Source organism: Ictidomys tridecemlineatus, chromosome 3, assembly GCF_052094955.1.
Source record: "Ictidomys tridecemlineatus isolate mIctTri1 chromosome 3, mIctTri1.hap1, whole genome shotgun sequence".
In the NCBI taxonomy this organism is placed as follows: Eukaryota; Metazoa; Chordata; class Mammalia; order Rodentia; family Sciuridae; genus Ictidomys; species Ictidomys tridecemlineatus.
In genome coordinates, this window is record NC_135479.1 from 178,051,354 (window position 1) to 178,078,417 (window position 27,064).

A 27,064-nucleotide genomic window follows, 5' to 3' on the forward strand; every position below is an offset into this window, starting at 1 on the left:
TTGCAATCCAGGATTAGGTTGGATTTCAAAACTATGTTTCCTTTGTTAAAAAACAGAAGTTAGAGTAGGAATCACCCAGTGAACTTGTTCTTGAAAGATCTTGCAATTTAGTTTTCTAAACTTAATGAATTTAGACAGTTTAAATGAGACATTTGGCCAAAAGCCAGAATGTTCCAGAAGCTTAGCTGAAGTCAGCTCATTTACTACAGGTTAGAGGTGCTTCAAGGCAAAGGATTATAATTGATGAAATGTCTGCATGTTGAGACATAATATCTCATATCTGCCCCAACTTTTTTTTTGAATTATGTATACCAATCTTTCTTCACTGATTTAGGAAATGTTTTGCTGATTCATGTTTCACAATGCCTGTCTGTGAACTGTCAGGCCATACTGAAAGTGACAAAGGACTCTGGAGAGTTTATCTAGTAAACCCTAAATAATTGAGTATTTAACCTGGAGGCAAATATTGGCCTCTCAGGTTAAAAAGTGGAAATGCAGAGATAAATCATTTTGCTAAAGGATGTACCATCTATCTATTATCAGGGACTAAATTTCACTCACTGTAGTAGACAACAAGGTGCAGGGCAATCCAAGAGAACTCCCAGGGGAAGCATCTATTTTCATCCCCAGTAGTTCAAATCTAAACACCACTGAGAGAATAGTTTCAGCAGATGTTGATTGCCACAAGAGATCTGAGATAGATGATCCTTTAGGTAGCAAAAGCCCATCCCTTGAACATTTGTGATTTTTCAATAATATATGAAATGATTAAGAATTTATTTAGAGTCAGGAAGATCTTAACGTGGTAAGTTGTTATATGGGAAATGAAGAAATGAAACACAAGAAGTGAAACACAAATAAACACAAGAAATAAAACACAAATAAACAATATTGATGTCATTTTCAGAATCACAAAATAAAAGTTAAGGAATCTGATGTGTAATCTCTATCTTACATAAAAAAAAAAAAAACAAATATTGAGGGCTAAGTTTAAATAGATCTGCCAATATGGATTCAGATTTTTTCAGGATTCAGAAAAGTTTTAAGTGCCAAATTTTGTGTTGTATATATAGCAAATGCCAAATTCATTATTTTAAAAAGTTACAGAAATAACCAACTCCATCTTGAAAGAAAGAATAAAGCAGGAGACATTATACTACTTGACTTCAAAATATACTTCAAAACTGTAGTCGTCAAAGCAGCATGTTATTTTCATAAAAACAGACACAAAGATCAATGGAACAGAATAGAGAGTTAAAAGGTAAACCTACATTATCTACGACCAATAGGTTTTCAACAAAGGTACTAAGAGCATGCATTGGAAAGGATTTTCTTTTCAATAAATTGTGCTGGGAAAATTGGATATCCACTAGCAGAAAAATAAAACTAGACCTCTTACAAAAGTCAACTGAAAATGGATTAAAGACTTAAGTGTAAAACCTGAAATAATGAAACACCTAGAATAAACCCATAAGGGAAATGCTTCACTAGATGGTCAAGGATTTTGGGGGGCAAGTCATGGTAAGTGCAAGAAACAAAAGCAAAAAATATCTGGGAATGGAGTTCAGTGATATAACACCTGCCTGGCACTTACAAGGTCCTGGCCTCGATTGCAAGCAATGGAAAAAAAAAGTTCTTTCCTGAAATTCAAAAATTATATGTTTTAAAGTTATAATTGGCAGATAAGTGATTTTTCATTCTGTTAGTTAAAACTAGTGGTTTAGCTAGTTGTAGATTGCTTGACTTGCAAGTCCAAAACCTGAGTTCAATTCCCAGCACTGCAGGAAGAAAAAAATAAGACATAATAAAAACAAAATACAGACAAAATTACATCAAACTAAAAAGCTTTTCCACATAAAAATAATCAGCAGAGTGCATAACATATTTGTGAGGTATACATTTGATAAGGGGTGAATATTCAGAATAAACAAGGAATTCCAAACAACTAAATATCAAAAAATAATAAACACCCAATTAAAAAATGAACACTGAACAAAACAGACATTTCTCAAAAGAAATATATATCTGGCCAACAAGTATAAGAAAATGTGCTTAACATCATTATTTACCAGGGAAATCAAAATCAAACCACAATAAGATACCACCTTACCCCAGGAAAAAAATGATTATTAATCAGATGACTAAAGATTACAAGTACAAGCAAAGATGTGGAGAAAAGAGAACCATTGCATACTGTTCGTGGGAATGCAAAATAGTATAGGCTTTACAGAAAACAATATAAAGATTCTTCAAAAAATTAAAATTAGAAGTATCATATGATGCAGCATTTCCATTACTGTGTACACATTTGAAGGAAATGAAATCTGTATACTGAAGGGACATCTGCACCCCTTGTTCATTGCAGCACTGTTCACAATAGTCAAGAAATGGAAACAACCTAAGGGTCCATTGATGGATGAATGGATTAAGAAAATGTTCTCCATGAACACAATAGAATACTATTCAGCCATAAAAATGAATATGCAACAACATTGATGGAACTGGAGATACTACTTTGAGGGAAATAAGCCAATTACAGAAAAATAAAGACATGTAATCTATAGGTGGAATGATGATGCAAAAGATGAAAGTAGAATGGAGGTTACCTGGAAGGTATGGTAGGACAGAAAAAGGCAATCAATGGGTAGTGAGTGACAGCTGAATTGGAGCAAGAAGTTCTAGTGTGCAACTGTACACTAGAGTGGCTATAAAGAACATTAGTGCCCTGTGTTTTTCAAAACCTTACAGGGAACTATTTTGAAAATTTTCACCATAAGGAAATGATAAAAGTTTTAGATAGATATGTTTAGTATGATTTTAAAATTACATAATACATATATATATTGCATTATATACAATGCTACATATATTTTATAACCTCACTGATATGTACAAGTTACACCATTAATATAAATTTATGTACAAGTTATAAATCTTTAAAACATTAGTCTGAAAAGAGCCTGAAATTTCAGCACTCTGAATATAGTTTCACAAGGAAGCAATATTATAAGTAAATAAGTCTGAAAATTTTATTTAAGGTAGCAGGATTTCTGTGTATTTGCAATGAAAAATAATAGAAATAATATTAGATCTATTATAACAATCAAAAATGGAACAAAACTTGAGTAAGGCTTATTGGTTTGCTGTTGACAATTGAGAAACAAGAAAAGATGAAATGTTAGGTTGAGATTCCCATAAATATCCACTGAGATATTGCTGATGACCCTGGGACCCTCAGATATCATGGAAATGGTTCCCTTGCATGTTTATGTTTAGTAAGTAACTGCTTGAAAAATGTGGCATCTCCAGAGATCAGGTTAGCAAATGAAAAGGAAAATCTCATGGGAACTGGCTGTGAACCATGACATAGAATCATGATAGAAAAGGGTAATAGAGAGGGAATGATTCAAATAACCCATCCCAGACATTTTCTGGAATCAGAAAAATGAGTAAAATTATTCATTAAAAATCAGAGAAAAATTAGCCTTTAGTCAGCCTTGATATCAATTTTGTCCTCCTTCACTCTCATTAGTTCTTTTCTCAAATGTCATTTTATCGAGAAACTCTAATCTTCTTGTTAAAATGGTACTCCCTGCACATTGCCCACACTCCTTATCTTAGTCCTCTAAGCCTTTGCTTGTTGTTTATGATCTGAGTTCCAACATTAGAGTGTCACCTTGAGGTCAGGGCTTTGTTTTGTTTTCTGGATCTCCAGGGCCCAGGCAGTGCCTGATGTGTTGTACATACTCACATATGTGCTGAATAAGTAAACTAATGGTTGAAACATGTATTTTAGAGAAAACAGTTCCTGCTAAAACTGTACTTAATATATTTAAGTACATTTATATACCTCCTCACTTCAAAATTATAGTTTTGATTTACCACAAAATAAATGTGGATAGATGGATAGATTTTTTTTTCACATGTCGAAATGTTCATGATGTCCCTCAATCTGAAACAGGTGGCTAGAAAATTCTAGACCTCTGATTAAGTTTTGATGCAACATTGATGACTGAAATTTCTAAGTCATTTAGACTTTTTGGGTTTATCAGTAAATGGCTTTACTTTGTGAAGCTACGTATGGACATATTCATACTTATAACTCTATTGAGTAAATTTGTGGTTGATATTATTTATTTTGTGTGAAAGTGTAAAATATTGTTAGCATATGAGAGTCACTAATTAGATATTTTGTTATTATGTGTCTTCATTCATGTGTAAATGATATATAACATATATTACTTATCAAAATAATATACTCTTTTTCCTCATACCATCAGATCAAAGACCCATGTTTTCTAATATGTATGTTCTTAAAACAGATTACTATGAATAAGAATATTTAACCACTTTAATGTATTTTTTCTTTTTATTTAAATGGAATTAGATAGAATAAATCTATAGTACAATATTTCTGGCATCAACTTTACAGAGTAACATATCTAAAAAACAGATACATTATCGTACAAATTAAGAGACTTTTTTTTTTTCTGACCAAAGACAGGTACTCTGAATCAATATAAAAATCCTTTGGAAGGCTGTGCATGGTGGTGCACATTTATAATTTCAGTGATTCAGGTGGCTGTGGTATCAGAATCGTAAGTTGCAGGCTTTCCTCAGGAACTTGGCAAGGCCCTAGGCAACTTAGTGAGAACCTGTCTCAAATAAACAATACAGACAAAATGGACTAGGGATGTAACACAGTGGTAAAGTGCCTGGGTTCAATCTCCAATACTAATTTACTAATTATACTACATCAAAACAGAAATAAAAAGAAAAATAGGGACTGGGGTTGTGGCTCAAGAGTAGAGCTCTTGCCTTGCATGTGTGAGGCTCTGGGTTCGATCCTCAGCACCACATAAAATAAACAAACAAAAGAAAGGTATGTGTGTGTGTGTGTGTGTGTGTGTGTGTGTGTGTATGTGTATATATATATATATATATATATATATATATAATGTAAAATATAACCAAGAGCAAATCAATTATTTTTCTGAAACTTCCCTAAACAGTTCATGTAACAATTATTCTCCTACAATGAAATTGAGGACCTGAGAAGAATTGGATAGAGTGACTACACAGCATATAAATTAGTTGAGTCTACACTTTCTATAACTTTATCCACTATAAAAAAGAAAATTAAGCACTATCATGTTGGGATTTTAAATTGCATATGTTTCAACAACAATATAAAATGTTCATATGCATAGATATATGTATACATCTACACAAAAGTGTTTAACAATCTTCATGAAATAATATTTTATAAAAGGAATGACTGAAAATTTATTTCTTGTCTGTTAACATGTTTTTAGGAATGAAACAAATTGGTAGCCCAGGAAAAACAAAAATAGGAAACTTGTAATAATTATACTGTGAGATTCACATTCTGAGAAGCCAAACACAGGAAATTATTTTTTATTATAAACAAAAAGTAATACTTTTTGAATTAAGTAAATAGGTCTAATGTTCCAATCATTTCCATCACAGATAAAATCCAAGGATTTTTTCAAGATGATTTTTAGTCTTAAGGAGGAGCTAAAGGTAAGTTTTCAAGGCTATTTATTTAAAACATATCATATAAAACTATGTTATAATCCAGATTTATATAATTGAATAACTACTGAAATGTTTATCAATTTTAAGGCATTTTTCCTGATTAAATAATGTATAATAGTTGTTTTCAAAGTGTCATCCAAGCATCTATGGGTCCCCATGAGCATATCAGGGGATCTGTGAAATCATAATTATTTTCATTATAAGACTAAAACTTTATAGACATTTTTATGCTCAACATCCAATGAGTGCACAGTGGAATTTTACAGAGGTTGCAGGATGCATAGTTTAATTTTGCCTGGCATGGTGGTGCACACCTGTAATCTCAGTGGCCTAACAGGCTGAGGCAGGAGGATTGTGAGTTCAAAGCCAGACTCAGCAAAAGTGAGGTGGCCAGTGATGGAGTGTTCCTGAGTTCAATCCCTGGTACCAAGTGATGATGATGATGAGATGATGACGTTGATGATAATAATATACAATATAAAGTGTCAACATTTAGAACTTTTGCATTAGTGAGAAATGTAGAAAAATAACTAGAAGCAAACATTGAAAAAAATCAAATCCTCTACATAATATCTTTATGGAAAAGAGAAAATTACACAAAAATATATATATTGCTATTTAAGCTCATCCCTTTCCTAGCAGGCATACTGTTGAATATCTGAGAGGCAAGTGCAATGTGCTTAAGTTAGCATAGAAAGCAACATGGGGAAATATCTGAAAAATTGTTTTAAGTATTGAGTTTGTGCATGTTCTGATCTCTTCAAATACTTTCTACAATTTAAGAATTCTTACAATATAGAATTATCTGACATAATTTCTGTTACTCTAGTATCAGGCCTGTCACTCCCTTCAGATATTTTAAATATGGGGAAAAGGGCAATGCAGCTGGATGCAGTGGTTCGCCCCTGGAATTCCAGTGACTAGGGAGGCTGAGGTAGGAGGATCCAAGTTTAAGACCAGCCTCTGCAATTTAGTGAGTCCCTAAGCAACTTAGTGAATCTCTGTCTCCAAAAAAAAAAAAAAAGAAGGATGGGGATGTAGCTCAGTGGTAATGTACCCTTAGATTCAATTTCTAATACCAGGGAAAAAAAGGGATGGGAGATGCTGAGACCCTATGGCAGTGACATCAAATCCAATACCTCATGATTCCTTGTGCAATCATTCTCTACCTAAAGATAATAACTTTCAGATGAGAAATTGGGAAAGGGTTAATGCATTGAAGCACTGAATGCTAATTCTGAATTGTAGAAACACAAGACCCTAGGTAAAACGTGTTATTACTTAAAAAATGGGGCTGCTTTATGAAGAAGATTAACAGAGTATGTTTATCCAACAAAAATGCCTCATTGCAGTGCTTTAAATTATGAATCTGCTTTTTCTGAAATAACCAAAATCATAGCATACTAAATATATAAGGTGGGTATCTCAGCTGAATAATACTGTTTTAGTTTGAAAGCAGATAAAACTACTATATATGTAATAAAATACTAGTTTTGTTATTTATTACACAATAAAACTTATTGAGATGGGAAATTTTAGGAATTCTCCAAACACTTTTGCAATAACAATGTTCCTGTCATGTTCCCAATATGACAACTAAGAATGGTGATTTAATTAGCTGTTTTGGTGCATTTTCTTACAAAAGAATAGCAGCCTTATAAGTTTATATTCATATTACATATTAAGAGTAAATTAACAACTTATACTTATCAGTAAATCCTAATTTACTGGTTTAATCATGAGACATTAAACCAATGATTATTAAATTACTCTAGAAATGCAGATGTAAATTTCACATTCTCAAAAAGAAGCCAGGACCACCATGGATATTTTGAGGGAGTTTCAAGAAAATTAAAAAAAAAATGAATACTGTAGAATCCTAAATCTTTTGATGTGAATAAATCCATTGAATGGTGTGGCTTTTAAGTGTCGTCTGATACTGAAATATCAGTGCAAAGAGCCTGTTGTATTTATCTTAGAGAAATGTTATAGTGAGAAAATTTGAACAACAGTACCCTTCTTTTACTAAGAGCAAAAGAACTGTTCATTGGGACTCTTTGGCCCTAACAAAGTAATCACCTATGTAAATGAAACTCTGAAAGTCAACACAGTTCTCTTCTCTAGAGAGCAGATGATCTAGATTCGGGCTCATCTAACCATCTACCACTAGAGAAACTGCTCCTTTATATATAATAGAAGTCAAGATTTGTACTGGGAATAAGGATCCTCTCATTTAATAATTGGATATGGCATAAAAATTAGAACTTTATTGAACTTGTTTCAAATATAAGCCTTTATCAAGTATATTTTTCAAAATTGGAAGTACTTTTTAAGTAATGTGACAACAAGGACAATGTAAGCAAGCTTGGTAATTTCAGGAATTATTTTAGAAGCCTGTATAGCAGCAGAAGGTTCTGAAGGATATCTTAACGAAGCAGAGTAGTTCTGATGAGATTAAGCACATTTTTCAGGACAATAAATATGTTATTGTTTAATATACTATATTGTCTTCTGGGATGATAGTCTAGTTATAAAAATGATGCCTTATTATAGAGAACTGGATGAATAATTTTTGTGGAGATCAGAGAAGAAGAATTTAATTACCCATGTTTTTCAATTCCATAAAGTGTTCAGAGAAGTATAATTTTAACCATTGTTATAAATTTAATTAAACTAGCTGCAAAGTAAAAAAACTATCTTCCACAAAATGCAGGATACATTTTTAAAAATACTTAATATATTTAAAAAGTGAATATACAACCTGATTATTTGAAAATAAGAAGAGCAAAAATTCATAAAGCCATTGAGAGTGTGCCAACTCCTAAGTCATATAGAAATATACCAAGAGCACTGGGCTACTGTATTTCTGTGGTTCTGCCACTATTGCTGAAAATGAAACTTAATTTGGCAAATTAGGCTCTTTGACAAAGTATCATATGGATGCCATGTGACAGTCTTGTGGTTGTTAACTGAGCTGTCAAGATAGATGATTTACAAAAAGAAGTGGGTTTTGTTTGTTTTTTAATGAAGAATCAACTTTTGAAATCCAACCAAAACATAGCAGAAGTTTTCTGTCTTTAAGAACTATCCATTCTTTTGGATTGTGAGAGTGTGAGAAACAGGTGCTTACATGTCGAAGGTCTCATTACCCACAATTCACTTTTGGTAGTTTCAGGTTCCTGCAGTCAAACATGATCCAAAAATATTACATGGGCACAGTGGCCCATGCCTGTAATCCCAGGGATTCTGGAGACTGAGACAGGAGGATCGCAAGATCAAAGTTCCAGAAAGAAACAATTCATACATTTTAAACTGGATGCCATTCTGAGCAGCATAATGAAATTCTACTCCATCCAACCCAAATGTTAATTATCCTTTTGTCAAGTGTATCCATGCTGTATTTCTTATTTGCCTTTTAGTTACTCAGAAACCTTTATTTTAATTAATAATGGGTAAGAATAAGTGTGATTACAGTGCAGATTTTCCAGAGAAAAGATATAAAAATTATTTCTTTATGTAAAAAGTTGAAATTTCTCAACTTAATGGCTTAAAAAAAATACAACATAAATAGGGTTAAGTACTATCTGCAGTTTCCGGTATGCACTGGATGTCTTGGAAGGTATCCACTGTAGATAAGTGGGAACTAATGTATTGCCACTAGAACTGCAAATTGATGTATCAAAGACAATTGGGGCAATTCAAATACCAAAAATTCTCACATATTTGTACACATTGTGATCCAGCAATTTTAATTCTAGACATTTATCCTAAAGAGGTAATCATAAACAGAGATGAACCATATATCAATATGTACATCAGAATATTGTTAATAATATTGAAACATTATAATTCTGTAAAATAAATAGAGCCTTGTTTAAATAAATTGTGTACATGAGTAAAACAGAATGCTATAATAATTAAATGAAATTATGAAAGTATACTTAATCATCTGAAAAATTCTGATTTTATATTTCAAGATAATGTTGAATTTATATATAAAGAAAGTACTGAATTGATAGATTAAAATGATTTTACATCAATACAATTTATTTTTGTAAAAATATGCAAAATTGCATTGAAAATATTTTGAATGGAAAAACTGAATATGTTAATGTCTCTTATTCTTGGGTAGTATCATTAATAGTATAAGTTTTACTTTTTTATTTCTATTTCCTGAATTTTCTTCACATAAATTTTTTCTGAAGAATGAGATTTCACTGGGTGTGGTGGTCATACACCTGTAATCCCAGCGGTTTCAGAGGCTGATACAGGAGGATTGTGAGTTCAAAGCCAGCTTCAGTGAAAAGCCAGGCACTAAACAATTTAGTATAGACCCTGTCTTTAAATTAAGTACAAAAAATAGGGCTGAGGATGTGGCTCAGTGATCGAGTACCCCTGAGGTCAATCCCTGGTAACAAAAAATGAGAATGGGATTTCAAAGAATTCTATCAAATATTGAAGAGATATTCAAATAGTTGCAAATGTAAAAAAATTTAGATATAATTTTTCCTGATAAATAATTATTAAAAATAATAATACTTAGTTTTATCAGGTGTATAGTGAAGTGTACTTTTAAAATAGGCACAGACTGACTGGCTGGATGTGGTGGCACTGGCTGGGTGGTGGTAATCCTAGGGGCTCAGGAAACTGAGGCAGGAGAATCGCAAGTTCAAAGCCAGCCTCAACAATTTAGTGAGGCCCTAAGCAACTTAGTGAGACCTTGTCTCTAAAAAAATATATAAAAAGGGCTGAAGATGGCTCAGTGGTTAAATGCTGCTGAGTTCAATTCATAGTAAAAAAAAGAAAGAAAGAAATAAAATAGGCAGACTCTTTAACAAAGATAATCCACTTTTCAAAATGTGTTACAAGGATATCACTAAACCTACACAATTATGAATGCCAACAGATTATTTATGTGTTTTTCATTTAAAATATTGGTAGTAGATATAATAATATTCACTTATTAAGTAGAGTTTGCTTTAAAATATAAAACAAAGGAATTAATAAATCAAATTGTTAAGGGTGAGAACAAAGATTATTGACATTGAAATACACTCAAGAGGTAAATGTTAAGCAAAAAAACATGGTATAAAATGGCATACTGAATAATCCTGTTTTTAATCAACTGTATATATAAGGATGAAGAAAACTCTTAAAAATGATTCCAAACAAATATTCTCTAGGACTGGCAAAATTATGAAAAACTTTTCTTTTTTATTACTTTGTTCTAAAGTTTTATAATATGAACATGTACTATTCAGATAGATATTGAATTTTTAAAGTGCTTTTAAATTTTAAATTAAGTATGGGAATTCTGAGATTTTACCAATTCTGCTTACATAAGGTGACTGAACCATGATGAAAAAAGGGGAAAATATAATCTACCAGTATTTTAGGCATGTGAAAACCTTGCTACCTTTTTGAATAAATTATTAAACTAAATGTCTAAAAATGGCATTTCAGAATTTAGATATTACTCATCTTTTTAACAGTGACCATCATTTTGCCCAAAACAAATAATATTTTAATTTTAACCTTTTTTTCTTCTTTTCTTTTTGGTACTCAGGATTGAACCAGGGCTACTTTATAGATGAACTGCATAACCAGTTCTTTTTACTTTTTTAAGACAGGACCTCACTAAGGGCTGAGGCTGGCCTCGAACTTGCAATCCTACTGTCTCAACCTACCAGTATTTTAATTTTAAGAGCTTTTTTTTTCCTTCCATGGGAAACAAAACTGACAAAGCATTTTTATTTATTTACAAGTACACATGATACAAGATAGAAAGTGACGGTTAAAGGGGAGAAAAAGCCATGTTACTTACTCTTGTTGTATAAGCAGCTTCTGGATCATCCTCTAGAACACGTGAAAGTCCAAAGTCAGAAACCTTACACACCAAATTACTGTTGATTAAGATGTTCCGGGCAGCGAGGTCTCTGTGTACATATCCCATATCTGACAGGTACTTCATGCCAGATGCTATACCACGAAGCATTCCCACCAGCTGGATGACTGTAAACTGGGCATCATGTTTCTGCAAAACATTTCCAATATGCCAAGATATGTCACTATAGCCAAAAAAATATCTTTTTTTTCTTTAAAAATCATACATTCCCAAATTTGTAATGAAACTAATTATACATGTTTTAGCTAAAAGCACTCAAGACTAACAAGATGTGTAGAGATAGACAGATGCAAGCCTATAGCAAAATTGCATACAGGCTGTAATTCCAAAACTATATCATGTAATCAAAACCAGCTTCAAAAATAGAAGTTCTCCATTCTTTATATGATATGCAAGCTCTTTCTCAGAAGCATTAAATTCAAGAACAAAAAACTGCAATGGATCTATTGAAGGCTTATACTATGTGATTGAATTTTCATTATCCCTTCTTGGTTTCTATATATTTTATAAATTACTTCAAATAAAATAAAATACTAAATTTTAAATGATGATCATAAATAATTAGTACCTAATTAGGACAAAAATTATTGATTGATTTTTTTTTTGTATTTTGAATTAGTCCTGAGTAATCAATCCTCATTTGTAGGTCATAAAATAGAAAGCAAAAGAAGACAAAGTCATAGATGGAGTCTTAGATTTAGAAAAAACCTCCAATTCACTTGGATTCAAATAGAAACATACAGATTAAAATATATATATAATACACTAACATGAAATTCTACATCTACATATATTTACTAAAACAATAATATTAAGTGAATGCCTATTATAATAGTTCAATCACCTGATTTGGAATATGTTTTTGAAGTCCTTATGAAAATAATTTAAAAACTGTATTTGGCATGTGAATATTAAAGTAGGCCAATTCTCACTCCAAGACAATTTAGAATTTTCCTCCATGATTATTAATAACAGTATATATTTTATGTATCAAATTATGTATCATCTATCTCAATTTACAAAGTATTAAAAACACTTTGAGGACAGAGCTATATATTCTCTGATCCCCTACAGACTAGTGATTGCCATTGCAACTCAAGACACTGCAGACTCTTGAAGCCATAAAATTTTTGCATTTATTTGCAAATAATATTTGTTGAAACATTAAAATAAAGGGAAATAAAGAAAAAGGATGAGTATGGGAATTGGAAAGACAGTCGAATAAATCTTACATAACATTCCTGTGTTCAAATATGAATACTCAACCAGTAAATCTCGACATCATGTTCAACTATAAGAATGAGATCCTAATTAGAATGCGTTTTACTCCTTGTATGTATAATATGTCAAAATACACTCTACTGACATGTAGATCTAAAAAGAATGAATAAAAATATAATAAAAAATTGAAAATGATATATCAAATGTAGTAAAATACAAAGATTGTAAATTTAAAAATAGTCTCTCTCTATATATAATATATATAACAAATATATTTTATATATATATATATATAATATATATATAACAAAATGACATCCCTCAATTGAGACTATACATCTTTTGCTTTATGGCATTTGATTAGTTTCTGAGTGACAGCACTATGTGAGAGGTAGATGATCTATCTTAGAAGACCCAGAGGTTACTTATTTTAAATAAAGAAAGGGTAGTATTTCTGTCATATATCAATGTAATTTGTGTCTTGTTTTAGACATTTTTTTTAATTTTTAGGTTTTTTTATTCGGATGTGAATCTTAGCTTTACAAAATACCCTGAATAAAATTGTACAAATTTGTTTTTTTTGTGTCTTTTTTTTTAAAAGAGAGAGAGAGAGAGAGAGAGAGAGAGAGAGAGAGAGAGAGAGAGAGAGAGAGAGAGAATTTTTTAATATTTATTTTTCAGTGGACACAACATCTTTATTTTATGTGGTGCTGATGATGGAACCCAGTGCCCCGCACATGCCAGGCGAGCACATTACCGCTTGAGCCACATCCCCAGCCCTGTACAAATTTGTTTTAAAACTGTATAAACCATTACCATTTTAATGCTGCAAGATAAGGATGTAATTTTACAGTTTTCTCCTGGCTATTTAATACAAGAAAATTTCAGTTTTGCTTAAATTTAGATTTCTAAGTTGCTTGGCATAATATTTGAAGGTATATCTAACATTTTATCAGCTCCATCATAAGTATGTATGTGTGTGCATACAAACATGCATATATGTATACACACATAATATTTTACTTACACGTAAGAAACTGTCCAAGGAACCATTTTCCATGTATTCTGTGACAATCATAACTGGTTTACCTAAGTATATGGTAAATAACAAATCATCATTATTACTGTCCAAATAATATCATACAACAAACATATATAATACACTTTTATACATCTGATGAACAAAAACATTCCTCTCCTTCAAACCTCACACGGTTGCAATCAAATGAAACAAAATCTGTTTCAATAGAAAATAAAATTTAATAAAGAAAAAAAGAAAACTGGTTTCTAGAACAAAGGCCCAGACCTTAGATTGTCCAAGTCCCCTTATTTGGCATGGTTTTCAGTGAACACAAAACATGCTCTTTTCCTCCCTTTAATTTCATTTTAGCTAATTATAAAAATCAAGTGTTTTACATTTCATCTTAAAATAGAATCAGGAATTCAAAATTCATTTTTTTCCCAAAAGGCATTTACAGAGCTGGATGCTAAGTATTCTTTTTTGTGCTGTTTAGTTAGAAGCAAGTAAATAAAAATCTGTACATTCATGAATTATAGAAGAGAGTTATGTAAAACATTTGAGAATGATAATTACAATCTTTATACCTATATTCAATTAACACATTGGATTTTTTAAACACATTTTATATCTAAAAGGAAAATAAAACTAAAATTAGAATTGCTGTTGGCAGTAATTATAATAAGCATTTAGGAACCATGTGGCCTTAAATATGATTAAACCTTTTAATCCTGAATTTTATTGTATTTATATAGAAATTAATATGTGCAAAATACTGGTTTAATCCTTTTACATATATTAAACTACTTATCATTTCCATTTTACACATGAGAAAATTGAGATACCAAGGTTAATTAACTTGCTCAATGTCGCAGAGTTAAAACTAAAAATCAAGAGTTGCAACCTGCATACTGTACGCTGTCACTGAGGAAACATTTAAAATAAGAAAAAGTTTCAGACATAAAGATGATAAGTATACCATATATGAAGAGCAATGGATAGAATAAATGTTTAACTACAAGTAATGATGTAGCTCAATCTATAGTAGGTTCTATAGATTAGTTTATATTAGAATCACTCCAAAAACTGCAGCCCTTATGTAGTTGTTACAGTATAATGCTATATGAACAAAGCTGAAAAAATAACTTAATTTTGATAGCAACTAGGAAAATAAATAATGAATGACAAATATTTCAAAACAAAAAAGAAATTTCAAATTTTTTTGATACACATGAAATACTAGTAAATTATGTAACATAGTAGTAGGTACTTAAAAAGTTACAACATTCAATTTTACAGCATCAGTAGGCTTTATCAATCAACATTCTTTATTTCCTTTTTATTGCCTCCTTGCATAAAATCATTGTGAATTTAAGAAACATGTTGAGTCACACAACTACTTATAGTCAAATATATTCCCAGTAAGGCTCTTTCTGATTTTAAGGCCTACTCATATTACTACATTGCAATTCTTTTTATTGTTGTTATAATACTTTAATTATAAACATTTCATGTTTCAAGATTTATGATCTTTAGAATATAAATCACAATAAGCCAAAATTTTAATTGTTGAAAAAATTACAAGTATATTCTATAAAAAACAACTAGTTTCTAAATTACTTTTTCTTTTTGAAATGTTTGTTTTTCATTACTGATTCCCCTAATTGTTGTCTTAACTTGGACTATTAAAGAGAGCTATATAAAAAATTTGAGAATGAGTATAGTTAAGTATATGTTCTTTTCAGCTTTGCTCATATAATATTATGATGTAACAATTACATAAAGTGTTACACATTTATCTGGTTGATCTAATCATATATGAAAAGTCCCTTTAGTCAAAACTTTGACCCTTCAGAACTTGATTTTTCCAAATTCTAACTAAAGTTTGCTTTCACAGTATTCAGGAAGTCATGAAAGATTCACTCTTGGACCTCTGATGTCTCCTAAAAGACTGGTCCCAGAGACCCAACCTGGGATAAAATGAGTGAAATGAGTGAATGGAATGAATGAGTGAATGCAATTTTCCATATGCATGCTCTCTGTAGATCATCATCAGTGTCTGTCTATGACCCTTCCTCAATATAATTCTATGGAGGTTGGGAAATATTGCCCATGATTATGGAGGGTGATACTCTACCAAAGTTAAATGTATACATGGTTTGTAGTCACAGATACTTTGTCTCATACTACCGGTTATTATGCTTGTGTCCTACTCAGACATGTGATTATTTATCTCTCTTTTCCTCTGGCTCTTAGTCTTATGACCATTTCATTTCTCATTAGCATGTCTAGTAGAATGTTTGGCAAGAGAAATAAAAGTAGCTAAAAAGTCAAACCAGTCAATTAAGTCAAAGCCCCGTGACCATTCACAAATCAGATCAGGCTGCATTTAACTCCCTAATTTAGGTATTTGTAAACACATCAGTTAAGATGGGCAAGTTTGAAAATGTGCTTTGCATTAAGTTCAAAGATTCTGAAAACCAAAAGTACAGACTTAGAATAAACAAAATTGCAAATATTCTACCTTGGAAAGCAGTATTTTATTGTCGAGTTTCCCTTGAGATCTTGATTTTGAGAAATAAGGTTAAAGAAAAGAGTCTCTGGAAGTGGTGAAATGAGTTCTAACATGCATTGGATGTAATGAGGAATTATTTATAATATGCCAACTCATCTGCATATTATTTGGTGTATTTTTACTCAAGTTTGCATATTTTTTCATGTGAATTTTTATTTACATGATCAGCTCCCTCAATACAGAACTATATTTTTTACTAGCCTCAGAGACCCCAAAATATATCTGAGTATACATTCTAACCTTAATGAAAGAACTGTTCTCTGACTAGCTGAAAAGAAACTTTGTCAAAAACAAGCAAAACAATTTGCTTAGGAGTTTTGCTTTTGTTCTTCAATTGACTTATGAATATAAAGAGTATGCAGATATTTTATAATTATAAAGGAAGGAAAATCAGTCAGTTAGAAGAAGTTCATTTCCCCAACTATTTCCCCAATGGCTTAGAGACATTAGTAATCATTGAATCACTGCTTGATGACAGAAGAAATGTAATTCAAAATGTCTCAGAATTCCAAGTTCAGCACTATTTCACCACAACCTTCTTAACCACATATTTTATATATGTACATATATTTAGAACATATGTATAGATAGTCTGTTCAAATAAAAATTTTTTGCAATTTTCAAAAATCACTTTGCTGTTCAATATATTTATGTTGAAACATAAAAGTATTTATAAATTATTAAAATATTACAAATCATTCAATTTAACTTCACTTATGAAATGCTATTAAATTTTGCTAATAACAGCAATTGTGTCTTTTAATCTGCATCTTATTTCAAAAGAATTAAGCACACTTTAATAGATGAGTGTGATTCATAAAATCAAAACCTTTGGATTTTAGCATTAGCATTCTCAGATCATTTAATCAGAGTCAGGATGGAAAAAAATAAAATTATAAATAGAAGGGATGTTAATGGAAGTTGACAAAACTTCACTGTTCCTAAGACAGACAGCTTGGATCAGCTTTGATAAGAAAAAATGTTTTAGTTATATATTTTCATGTGTTATATCTAATTATGATGGAAATGTTATAATAAATTCAGATTTTTTCTCTGAGTTTCCCGTCTGATCATTAGAAAAATACAGGGCAATATTTTCCAAAATCCATTAAATCAAGGTATTGTTCTATTGAAATGACCATTGATAAAAATGGGCCAACTACATTCATCTTCAGTCCTAAGTACACAACCTACCAGCGGACCAGTAACCATTGATAAAAATCATGTCTATTATAATTCCTCTTTTCAAGATCAGGCTGATACGAAGTCTTTCCAAACCTTCCCCAACTAACCATACTCTCAACCTTAACACATAGAATGAATTACTTAAATTTTTAATTAATTCATGCTTACGCTGAAACAAAGTTTAATATCTATAATTACAAGAATTGTGATCCCTTGTTTTATTCAGAGCTAAGTCATACAGTAAATGTTGTTAACAAATACAGTAATATGACCACATTCAGTTTAACTCTATGATTTTGCTTTATACTTTTCAAGGTTTCTACCTTTTGTTTCTTTATCTAATTGCAAAGTATAATATTTTAATATAATACTGAGATGAAATAGTAGCAAGTTTCTTCTTATTACTTTAAAAGAAATACTATCAATATTTAATTTTTGATTATGAGGTCTGTAGGTTTGTTTTGGTTTTGATAAACATATTGAGTATACTTCTATGAATGATATGCTAGTAAACATTTAAAGTTCAGGTGATTTTTGGTTTTCTGTGCCCATTTCACTGTTCCTAAGACAGACATCTTGGATCAGCTTTGATGAGAAAAAAATGTGTAAGTTATATATTTTCATGTGTTATATCTAATTATGATAGAAATGTTGTAATAAATTAAGGTATGAGATGCTTTTTCTTCTATTTATTAAAGTTGTGAATGTTTGAAATCATTAAACATTAAACAAATTTTGCATTCTTGGAATAAACTAAACTTGGACATGGTTACTAACTTGTTCATATATTATTATGTATGAATTTACAACATTAGAATTATTGAATTTTTGTTCAGATTTCACAAAAATCTGCTTTACTTTCTGAGAGCAGTTGTACTGTTTGGTATCAAGATATAACTATCCTCATGACTTAGTGGTGTTTCTTTCTCTTTCTTCCTGAACATATTTGTGTAAGACCAAATTACTCAGCTATTAAACATACGAATCTTATTTTATTTCTTCTCCTTTTAGGACAGTTACTATTTGTGCAAATTAGTGTTCTATAAAAGGTCATTAGTTGGGCTGAGATTGTGGCTCAGCAGTAGAGTGCTCAATTATCACGTGCAAGGCCTTGGGTTCCATCCTCAGAACCACATAAAAATACAATATAGATATTGTGCCCAAGTACAAGTAAAAAATATATTTTTTAAAAAAGGTGGTCAGTTTTTGGATTAATCATACTCTAACAAAATTTGTAAGTTGAATTTAATCTTCCAAAATAGCCCTATTAATTTAAATGAATAAAATACACAATACCAAATCCTCTTTTAATTCAAACCTGACCAATTCATCTAAAAGACATAGTGGATGGGAAAAAATAAATAGAAAATGTTCTTTCAACATGTAAAAAATAGCATTTTCTTCTTTATTTTTCTTTAATATACTAAATAGAGATTTTCCTAATGTAATTGATGTGGGTATACAAATAAACATATTCTGATCTCATTTATTAAATTGCAATCATGAATATATGATAGCATTATCACACTTTCCAAATTTTGTTATTCTAACAAACTACTTCTGTAAATTATTTATAAAATAAACACAACATATGTGTTGTCTATTAACAATATCATATGAGTGCAATCATGAGACTAGAGCAAAATAAGACTTTAACAGAGACACAAGTGGTAAATTAAGATTTAGCATTGTTATTAAAATATAATATCCTATTTTAGCAATGTTCCCTCATTCTATGTGCAGGAAATAAGAATGTAAACATCACATATATAAGCCTTTGATACAATACCGAAACTTACTCGAAGACAGTTATATTTTAATTGTGAGAGATTCTAATAATGTTCTGTCCATGACATTTATGTAAGGGTACAGTTGAGTTGCATGATATATATATTTTTTTTCAGGAAATAATCCAGGGAAATAAAATATATTTCATACAGTATAAAGATCACTTATCCATACAGTATAACTTTTTCTACTTCTCTGAGCAAAATGTTGCCAATGGAAATTACTGTTAGTGTCTGAACATCATATAACTAATGGTGTGATGGCAGAAATATCAAACATTCACTGAAAACCAAGTTCCATCCTTTTGAACTTAAACTAAAATTGATAACACATGTTAGTATCTAGTTCTAAGCAGAGAATGTGCCCCAAGCTTTCTGCTACTTTGAAGATCAGAGACTCTATCACCTTCTCTTGTTTAAGACCATCAAGTTCAAAATGTACCATTAAAATTGTTTATGGCTAAATTCAAATAAAAAATATAATGACTGAATAACACACTTCTCTGAATGATTTGAAAATGAGACATTGTAATAAGTGACAGCAATAATAGAGAGAATTACCTCAAATAAAAATAAATAAATAAATAAATAAGGAAGTACTTTTACGAATTTTATTTACACAACTAGAATAACTGCTAATATGTCTAACTCAAACAGAAGTGGCAACAGAGATTTTTTCAATTCTCTGTCACTTAATGTATTATTACACAATTTCATCTAATCTTTAATGTATCTGAACTTTTATTCCTGTGTTACATGTGAAGAAGTGAGTATCTATGTGTGGTTTGACTTATATGAGTTCTTTTAAGCAGTTAGGCTAAATCAGAATTTGAAATCAGATCCATTCAATCTAGGAACAGATATGCTTGTTTTTCTTTATTAAATGCAATTTTTCCACTAAATTGTAAGTTCTGTATCACTCGTGTGTATATTTGTTTGTGTATTTTTGTGTTCATGTGTATCTGAACTATGCAAGTTTATTTTTTTTAGAAGTGGTATACTTTCAAAAACTATAATAACAGGAATAGAATAAATAACTCCTTTTGGAGACAAATTGTCATGTTTATATATTAAATGCAACATATTAAGTTTATTGTAAAGAATTCTATTTCCTCTCTGTTATTATAGGGTGCCAGACTTAGAGCTTTTAAATACGCCACTAAGGAGTTCAAAATCTAATTCTGAGTCTAATACTCTATTATGTTTACAATATATGAGATGACTGGGATTTATATAGTCAGATTTGGCAGCTTCTTACATACTTACTTGACCAGAGAGATATATCAAGTTTAGAACTTTTACTTTAAGTATAAGGCACTTGTGATCCATATTAGAAAGTTCCAGAATCAGACATAAATAAGATGTCTAATGCATAATACTTGCAATTTTTAAAAGTCATTCTTTTTCTTAATGCATATTTTTCTGCATTTTTTCTTGGGATTGTTTCATTGAATTTTTTTCTGAATACCATTTTCATACTTAATTATCTTATGTTTTTATCGGAAGAAAATTTGCTACAGTAATTATGATAATGTTATTATGATAATTTCCTTATTTTCAGTAAACATATTTTGAGGGAACAGAAAAATATGAAGGGTTATTTTAAACAATTCAGAACATTGGCGACAAAAATACCAATTTACATTTGTTAAAATAATAGAGCTATGAGTAAGCTTAAATTTAAAGCTGATATTTAGTTTGATAGTGACTTTTACCATATTCTTTACTTAGTTGTAGGCTTTGGAGAAGTTAGGTAATGATTCTGTCAAAGCTAAAAGGGAAGACCTCCATCACATAACTGCACGACTTTGAAAAAATGCAATAACTTTAATTACTAAAACACTAAAGAAAAACCTATTTATAAAGATACTACTCACTCTTTTCTCTCTCTGTCCCTCCTTCCTTCCTTTTCTTTTTCCTTCTTCCTATCCCTCCTTCCTTCCCTCATTAATCAATTGTTTGTTCCTCAACATTGACAAACTAAGTTAACTACCATGATCCAGATTTTACTTTAATCCCTACTTTGCCCTCTTTAGAGTTTACATTTTGCTTTAGGTATAAACTATAATTAATTATCACCAGAAATCTTTAAAATATTTAAAGTTTGAAGGATGCCTTGCTATGACCCACTTGTTAGGAAAGCTTTTAAAAACCAGGAAATTAAAAAAAAAATAGTGACATGCAAGAATAAAGCACAGAAATCTGCTTTTGTTTACAGAGTTGGGAATAGAGGTAAAATGAGTAGAGTAAGTTCCTAACGTATCTCTAACAACTTCTAGACAAGCTACCCGTGCATTACAGTTGTTTGCTCAAATGTAAAAAGGAAAAGGTCATATCTAATTCAGAGGAAGAAGTGACAATGGAATAAGACCATGGTACAAAGTTAGTCCCATAACAGGCACTTCATAAAAGAAAGCTTGTAAATATTGAAAGAAGAATGGCCATATTAATACATATGAATTTTCTCTTTTTTGTGGGACTTTGGATCTGAAGGATAATTACATAGTAAAGATGTCATGGAGAACATTAAATGGCTAAATGTCATAAAATCCTAGTGATATCTGATACTATAATTCAAGACATGCAAGTATGGTCTTTCCTCAAAAAGAACAATTTTCTCAATCCTTACCACTCCTATCAGTATTTTTAATTAATTATTAATTTTAAAAAGAAAAAAATCATCAGAAATTATTTCAGCATTACTACTAAAATTGTCTGATTTTTAGAAGTCCAGAGGCAAGAAAGACATACTTCTTATAAGAGTTAACATGGGCATAGTCTATGGTTAAATCATTCCACATTGTTAAGTTCTTTATTCTGTTTATTTTATATGAGAACTCAAAAGGAAATCAAAGTATATTTCAATTATACCATGCCCCCATGAAGAAGGAAATGCCTTTTTAGTCACACTAATGTGAGAATAGGTATTAGTGCCATTTGGAAAGTGCTGTATGTAATATTAAAGAAAAATAACATTGTGAAAAAATATAATGAATAATGTCTGTTGGTAACCATAGAGTATGTAAATATGGTGCCAATGAAATATCCCCTAAAGGATGCCAAATTCCCTGCCATATGTTGTCTTTCACTGTAAGGAGTCTGCTGCCAATTTCACTATTCTTCATCCTAGACTCTACAATCATGAGGAAAAAAAGTCCCAGAGCATTCTCAAGAGGTTTCCATTGGGATTGGATCCAAAAATCACAGATATGCCTCACGGGATCCCTTTTGAGCTTGGCTGGAGAAACCATCATGGAAATAAATTCAGATCTCTATCACAGGCTGTGAGCCAGAGCTTCCCCAGAGCAGTCAAGAATCCACCTGGGACTCTAGATTAGAACAATTTGAAATCTACAGAGAACCAAAAGAGACCTTGGGTCTACAGTGATTTCAATCTTTACAGCTCAGAAGCATTCCCAAGACGCCTATAATTTTCCTAAATGCAGAGGGTTAAGAGGGTAAAGATCTGGAAGCTGAAATGAAGCTGGTGAACAGTAAAAGACACAGCTGAGCTAGCTAGAAGTCCTGTGGAAACCGAGTCATTGTTTTACCTCACAACTCTACATTCTAGGACATTCTCACAATTCTCTCTTTGACTCTCTTTGAATCAGCATATTTAAATAGCTCAACCTCTCATTTCAATGGATTTTTTCCCAAGATTTTTAAAATGTAGACTAACATGGACAATATACTACTAGTTAAATACTTTAGCTCTATTGTCAAAGAAAGGCATTTTAATCCTAAACTGATCTTTTTTATGATCAGTTTAAAGATACTAAAGATACTTTCTCTTTCAATTTGGTTTTGGTGGCACTAGAGACGGAACCAAGGATTTCATGTGCTGAGCATGTGTTCTAACACTGAGATACACACCAATTCCAGAACTAAAGATAGTTATGAAAAAAAAAAATCAAAAAAATTTAAATGATTGAATTGGGGCTTAAGCCACCTCTGCTCAGCACACACAAAAGCAGGTCTTGTGACTTTACTTACTTTTAGTAACAACTCCTTCCAATCGAATGATATTGGGATGGTCAAACTGTCCCATGATGCTTGCTTCTCCCAGGAAGTCTCTCCTCTGTTTCTCTGTGTAGCCCACTTTCAGGGTCTTGATGGCCACTGAAATCTCTTTTTTTGAAGGAAGTTTTAAGCGACCACTGCATACCTCACCAAATTCACCTGTTAAAATGCAGAAGAAAAGCAAAATGTAAGGAATTATATAATAAAAAATGATCACTATTTAATAATTGTGTGCTTTAAATAATTTTACTGCAATACTTATGCTTTGACCCAAAAGATGTACAGTAGACCTCCAAATTATTCTGGAAGATGGTAAAGAGAGACTGCCTAGGAAATTCCAGGACATCCACATCCCACTGGGAAAATGGACCTTGTCAGAAGCTCCATATATTTTTAAGTGTCATACTATGAAAAATGTGATACCAAAAAAAAAAAAAAAACAAGAGGAAAGTTGAAAGCTGTTATCTATCAAACGCTTTACCCTTTGTGGTAAGAGCTAACAATGTTCCAGAATAATCAACAGGCAAGAACAGATATTATGGGTTAAACATTGGATTGAACTTCATATGTTTCTGACTATTCTTTTTTTTACCAAGATATCCAATTTGTGTATATACTGAGGCTCTGTGAAAATGAGAATGAAAGCATCTGCTATCAATTCATTTTATTGGACTATTGGTGTGTTGCATGATGGCCATACCAGCTATAAAGTTATCTGGGCTTCTGGGAGAACAATAATATAACAGTATCAAATAAAACATAGTATGTCTTAATAGAAAGAATCACTATAAAAATGTTTTTTAGATTCTGTGTCCTCCATGAAGAAGATGTCCTAAATGTACAATTAATCCACACTGGGTTGAATGTGTGGTGTTGCTAATCTCTTTGATATAAATTGCCAGAACAGGATGGGCTTTGCCTTCCCTCCATAAATATACATTGCTATTGAGATTTGCCAGTCACTCTGTCACTAGATTCTGAGCTTCCACAGAGATCTGTCACATTCATTTTTCGGTCCCCACAGCTGCCTTAATGACAGTCACAGGTAGTGTAGCGCTACCCATAGAATACTCCTTGTTCACAGCTCTTAATAGTATGTGGATTGTTAGATCTCTTGTGCACCGCATTAAAAATGACTTCCAGTATCAAGAATTTTTTTTTCTTTCTGAAATAGGTTAAGGACATAATCAATATTATAGACATTTTTGGATGTCTATAGACTTAACATAATTTTCTTGGTCTCATCTTCTCACTTTGAGATTTCTATGACCTTCATACCCTATATCTCGGAGAGAAGTGAAATGACTCTCCCCCCATTTTTTTTTCAATCTTACTAAGTGGTTTGCCTCACAAAAGTAGAGGTCCTGTGGCTTTACCAACTGCATGACTACAAATGACTTTCCTCTCTTCAGGAAACTTGCCCTCCCCCCATTTTTTTAAAGAGAGAGTAAGAGAGAGAGAGGGAGAGAGAGAGAAAATATTAAAATTTATTTATTTTTTTTTTAGTTCTCGGCAGACACAACATCTTTCTTTGTATGTGGTGCTGAGGATCCAATCCGGGCCTCACGCATGCCAGGCGAGCGGAGAGCCACATCCCCAGCCCAACTTGCCCTATCTTAGCCCTTTCTTATTTTCCAACTCTATGACTCATGCTGCAACTTGGCAAAGTAAGTTAAAGTCCAAAAGCACTCACTGAAGCACTCATGTGACAAACACCTATCAGCTGGCAACAATGTAGCAATCACTATGAAAAACACAGAGAGGTGATGGTATACAAGACAGCACTAGATTCCTCTCTTTGAAGAAGTAGGGAGAAGATAACCATTTGCCAGCTATCCTGTTCTGTAGGATTATGAAGAGAAGTAGGGAGCAGAACTTGCAAAAGTTTACTGACTTTGTAATTCCAAGAGAGAATACATATGAAGTTGTGGAAGTACTATAAGAAGGAGAGTTACTATGGTGAGTTACCAGGAAATCATTTTCAGAATCAATAAACAAGAGTATTAGTCCTTTTCTTACATAGGGTTATCTGAATGTTATCAGAGAGCTCCACTTCACTTTGTACAAACACTAAGTTTGAGAAAACCATAAAAGGTATTCATAATAAACTTTAATTTTTTAACTAAAGTTCTGTCATTATTACCTGGTAAAAAGGATTATGTTTTGGAATTTGCATGTCATCATTATTTACTGACATATCACTTGTCAGTTAACAGAAGAGATAGTACAAAAGCATGGTTAAGAGCATGAATCTTGGAGTCCAATTACCTAGGATCTAAATATTCTCAGTTCCCTATTAGCTTTGTGATTTTAAGTGGATATCTTAACCTCTCTGTGTTTCCATTTTCTTATTTATAACATAAGTACACCAGTTGTTATCTACTTCATATGATGGTTATACATTAAAGGAAGCAATGTATGTAGATCCCTTGGAATAGTGCCAAGCATGCAATAAGTGACATCTAAGTGCTGGTCTATTTACTTCTTGGAGTTAAGATGCACCTTAAGAAGATTAAATCATCTATTCTACCTCTTAAGAGTTTCTGTTTAGATAGAATGTACAAATGAATACAAAGGTGCTTTATAAAATGTCAAATTCTATATTAATAGAAGAGAGTTACGGTGATGGTGGTGATGATAAGGTTTATGTCTGTTTCAGTCAGCTTTTTTTGCTGCTATGACTGAAGGGCCTGAACAGAACAACTGTAGAGGAGGAAAAGTTTATTTGAGGGCTCAGGATTTCAGAGGTCTTAGTCCATAGAAGGCTAGGCTCCATTCCTTTAGGGCCCAAGGTGAGGCAGAATATCATGGTATGATTGGGTGGTAGAGGAAAGCAATTCATGTGGTGATCAGGAAGCAGAGAGAGACTTCACTCTCCAAATATAAAATATATACTCCAAATTCACAGCCACAGGGACCCACCTCCTCCAGCCACACCCTACCTGCCTTCAGTTATCATAAAGTTAATCCCTCTCAGGGTTAAGATTGGGTTAAGATTCTCACAATCCAATAATTTCTCCTCTGAACTTTCTTGAATTGTCTCACATGTGAGATTTTGAGGGACACATCAAATCCAAACCATAACAGTGTCACAGTGCACAAATATCTGTAAGGTAAGCATTTTGTAAGAAACATTTTGCCTCACTAGAGAAATAAATGGCAGGAACTTAAAATTCAAGTGAGTCAATTACAATCTCTAAGTGAAACACCTAGAAATGACATATATATACCTGCTTCAAAACTCACAAAATGGTGTTTCAGTAATGCTAAATTTTAAAAATTAGTAAGTGATTTTTTTGATCAGATATATACCAGAAAACATCACCAATATATAAGATAGATATATTAAGTATTAATTTCATTATCTTTACATTAATTTAAAAGTACTGTGGTGAGAAAGTTTAGAAAGAGTGGGCAAACATAATTCCCAATATTTCCATCTAACAAAGTTTTATATGTTTTCAATTACTCTGCAAGAAGGAAACTTTTTAAAAGAATGAAAATTTATATTCTAACATTTCTAACTAAAATCACAGCTACCACATATTGTGTTTTGTCATTTGTTTGTTTTTGTTTTTGGTACTCTAGTACATGTAGAACTTTTTATTTTCCCTTAAAAATAGGTATGCTTGTGGAAATGGGTATTTTGATTTAAGATATACAATATAAAAATTACCCTTATTATATTTAAAATGGAAAAAAATATCCTACTATTGTTTAAGTAGAATGACCCTCTCTGACAGTAGCATAAGAGCCCACTCTTGACTACTTTACTGAGAGAAGCATAATAAAAA

General features: G+C 31.6%; 1 protein-coding gene across 2 annotated transcripts in view; it reads right to left on the minus strand.

Moving 5' to 3' along the window:
* Epha3 (EPH receptor A3) overlaps positions 1-27,064 on the minus strand; it is a 336,639-nt gene that overhangs the window by 32,625 nt on the left and 276,950 nt on the right. For both annotated transcript variants that reach the window (XM_021732341.3, XM_005334163.3), the window contains exons 11-13: positions 23,244-23,429; positions 13,713-13,774; positions 11,384-11,593 (exon numbers count right to left, since the gene is read on the minus strand). In XM_021732341.3, coding sequence (XP_021588016.1) covers positions 11,384-11,593; positions 13,713-13,774; positions 23,244-23,429 — 458 coding nt within the window. The remainder of the gene's footprint in view (positions 1-11,383; positions 11,594-13,712; positions 13,775-23,243; positions 23,430-27,064) is intronic.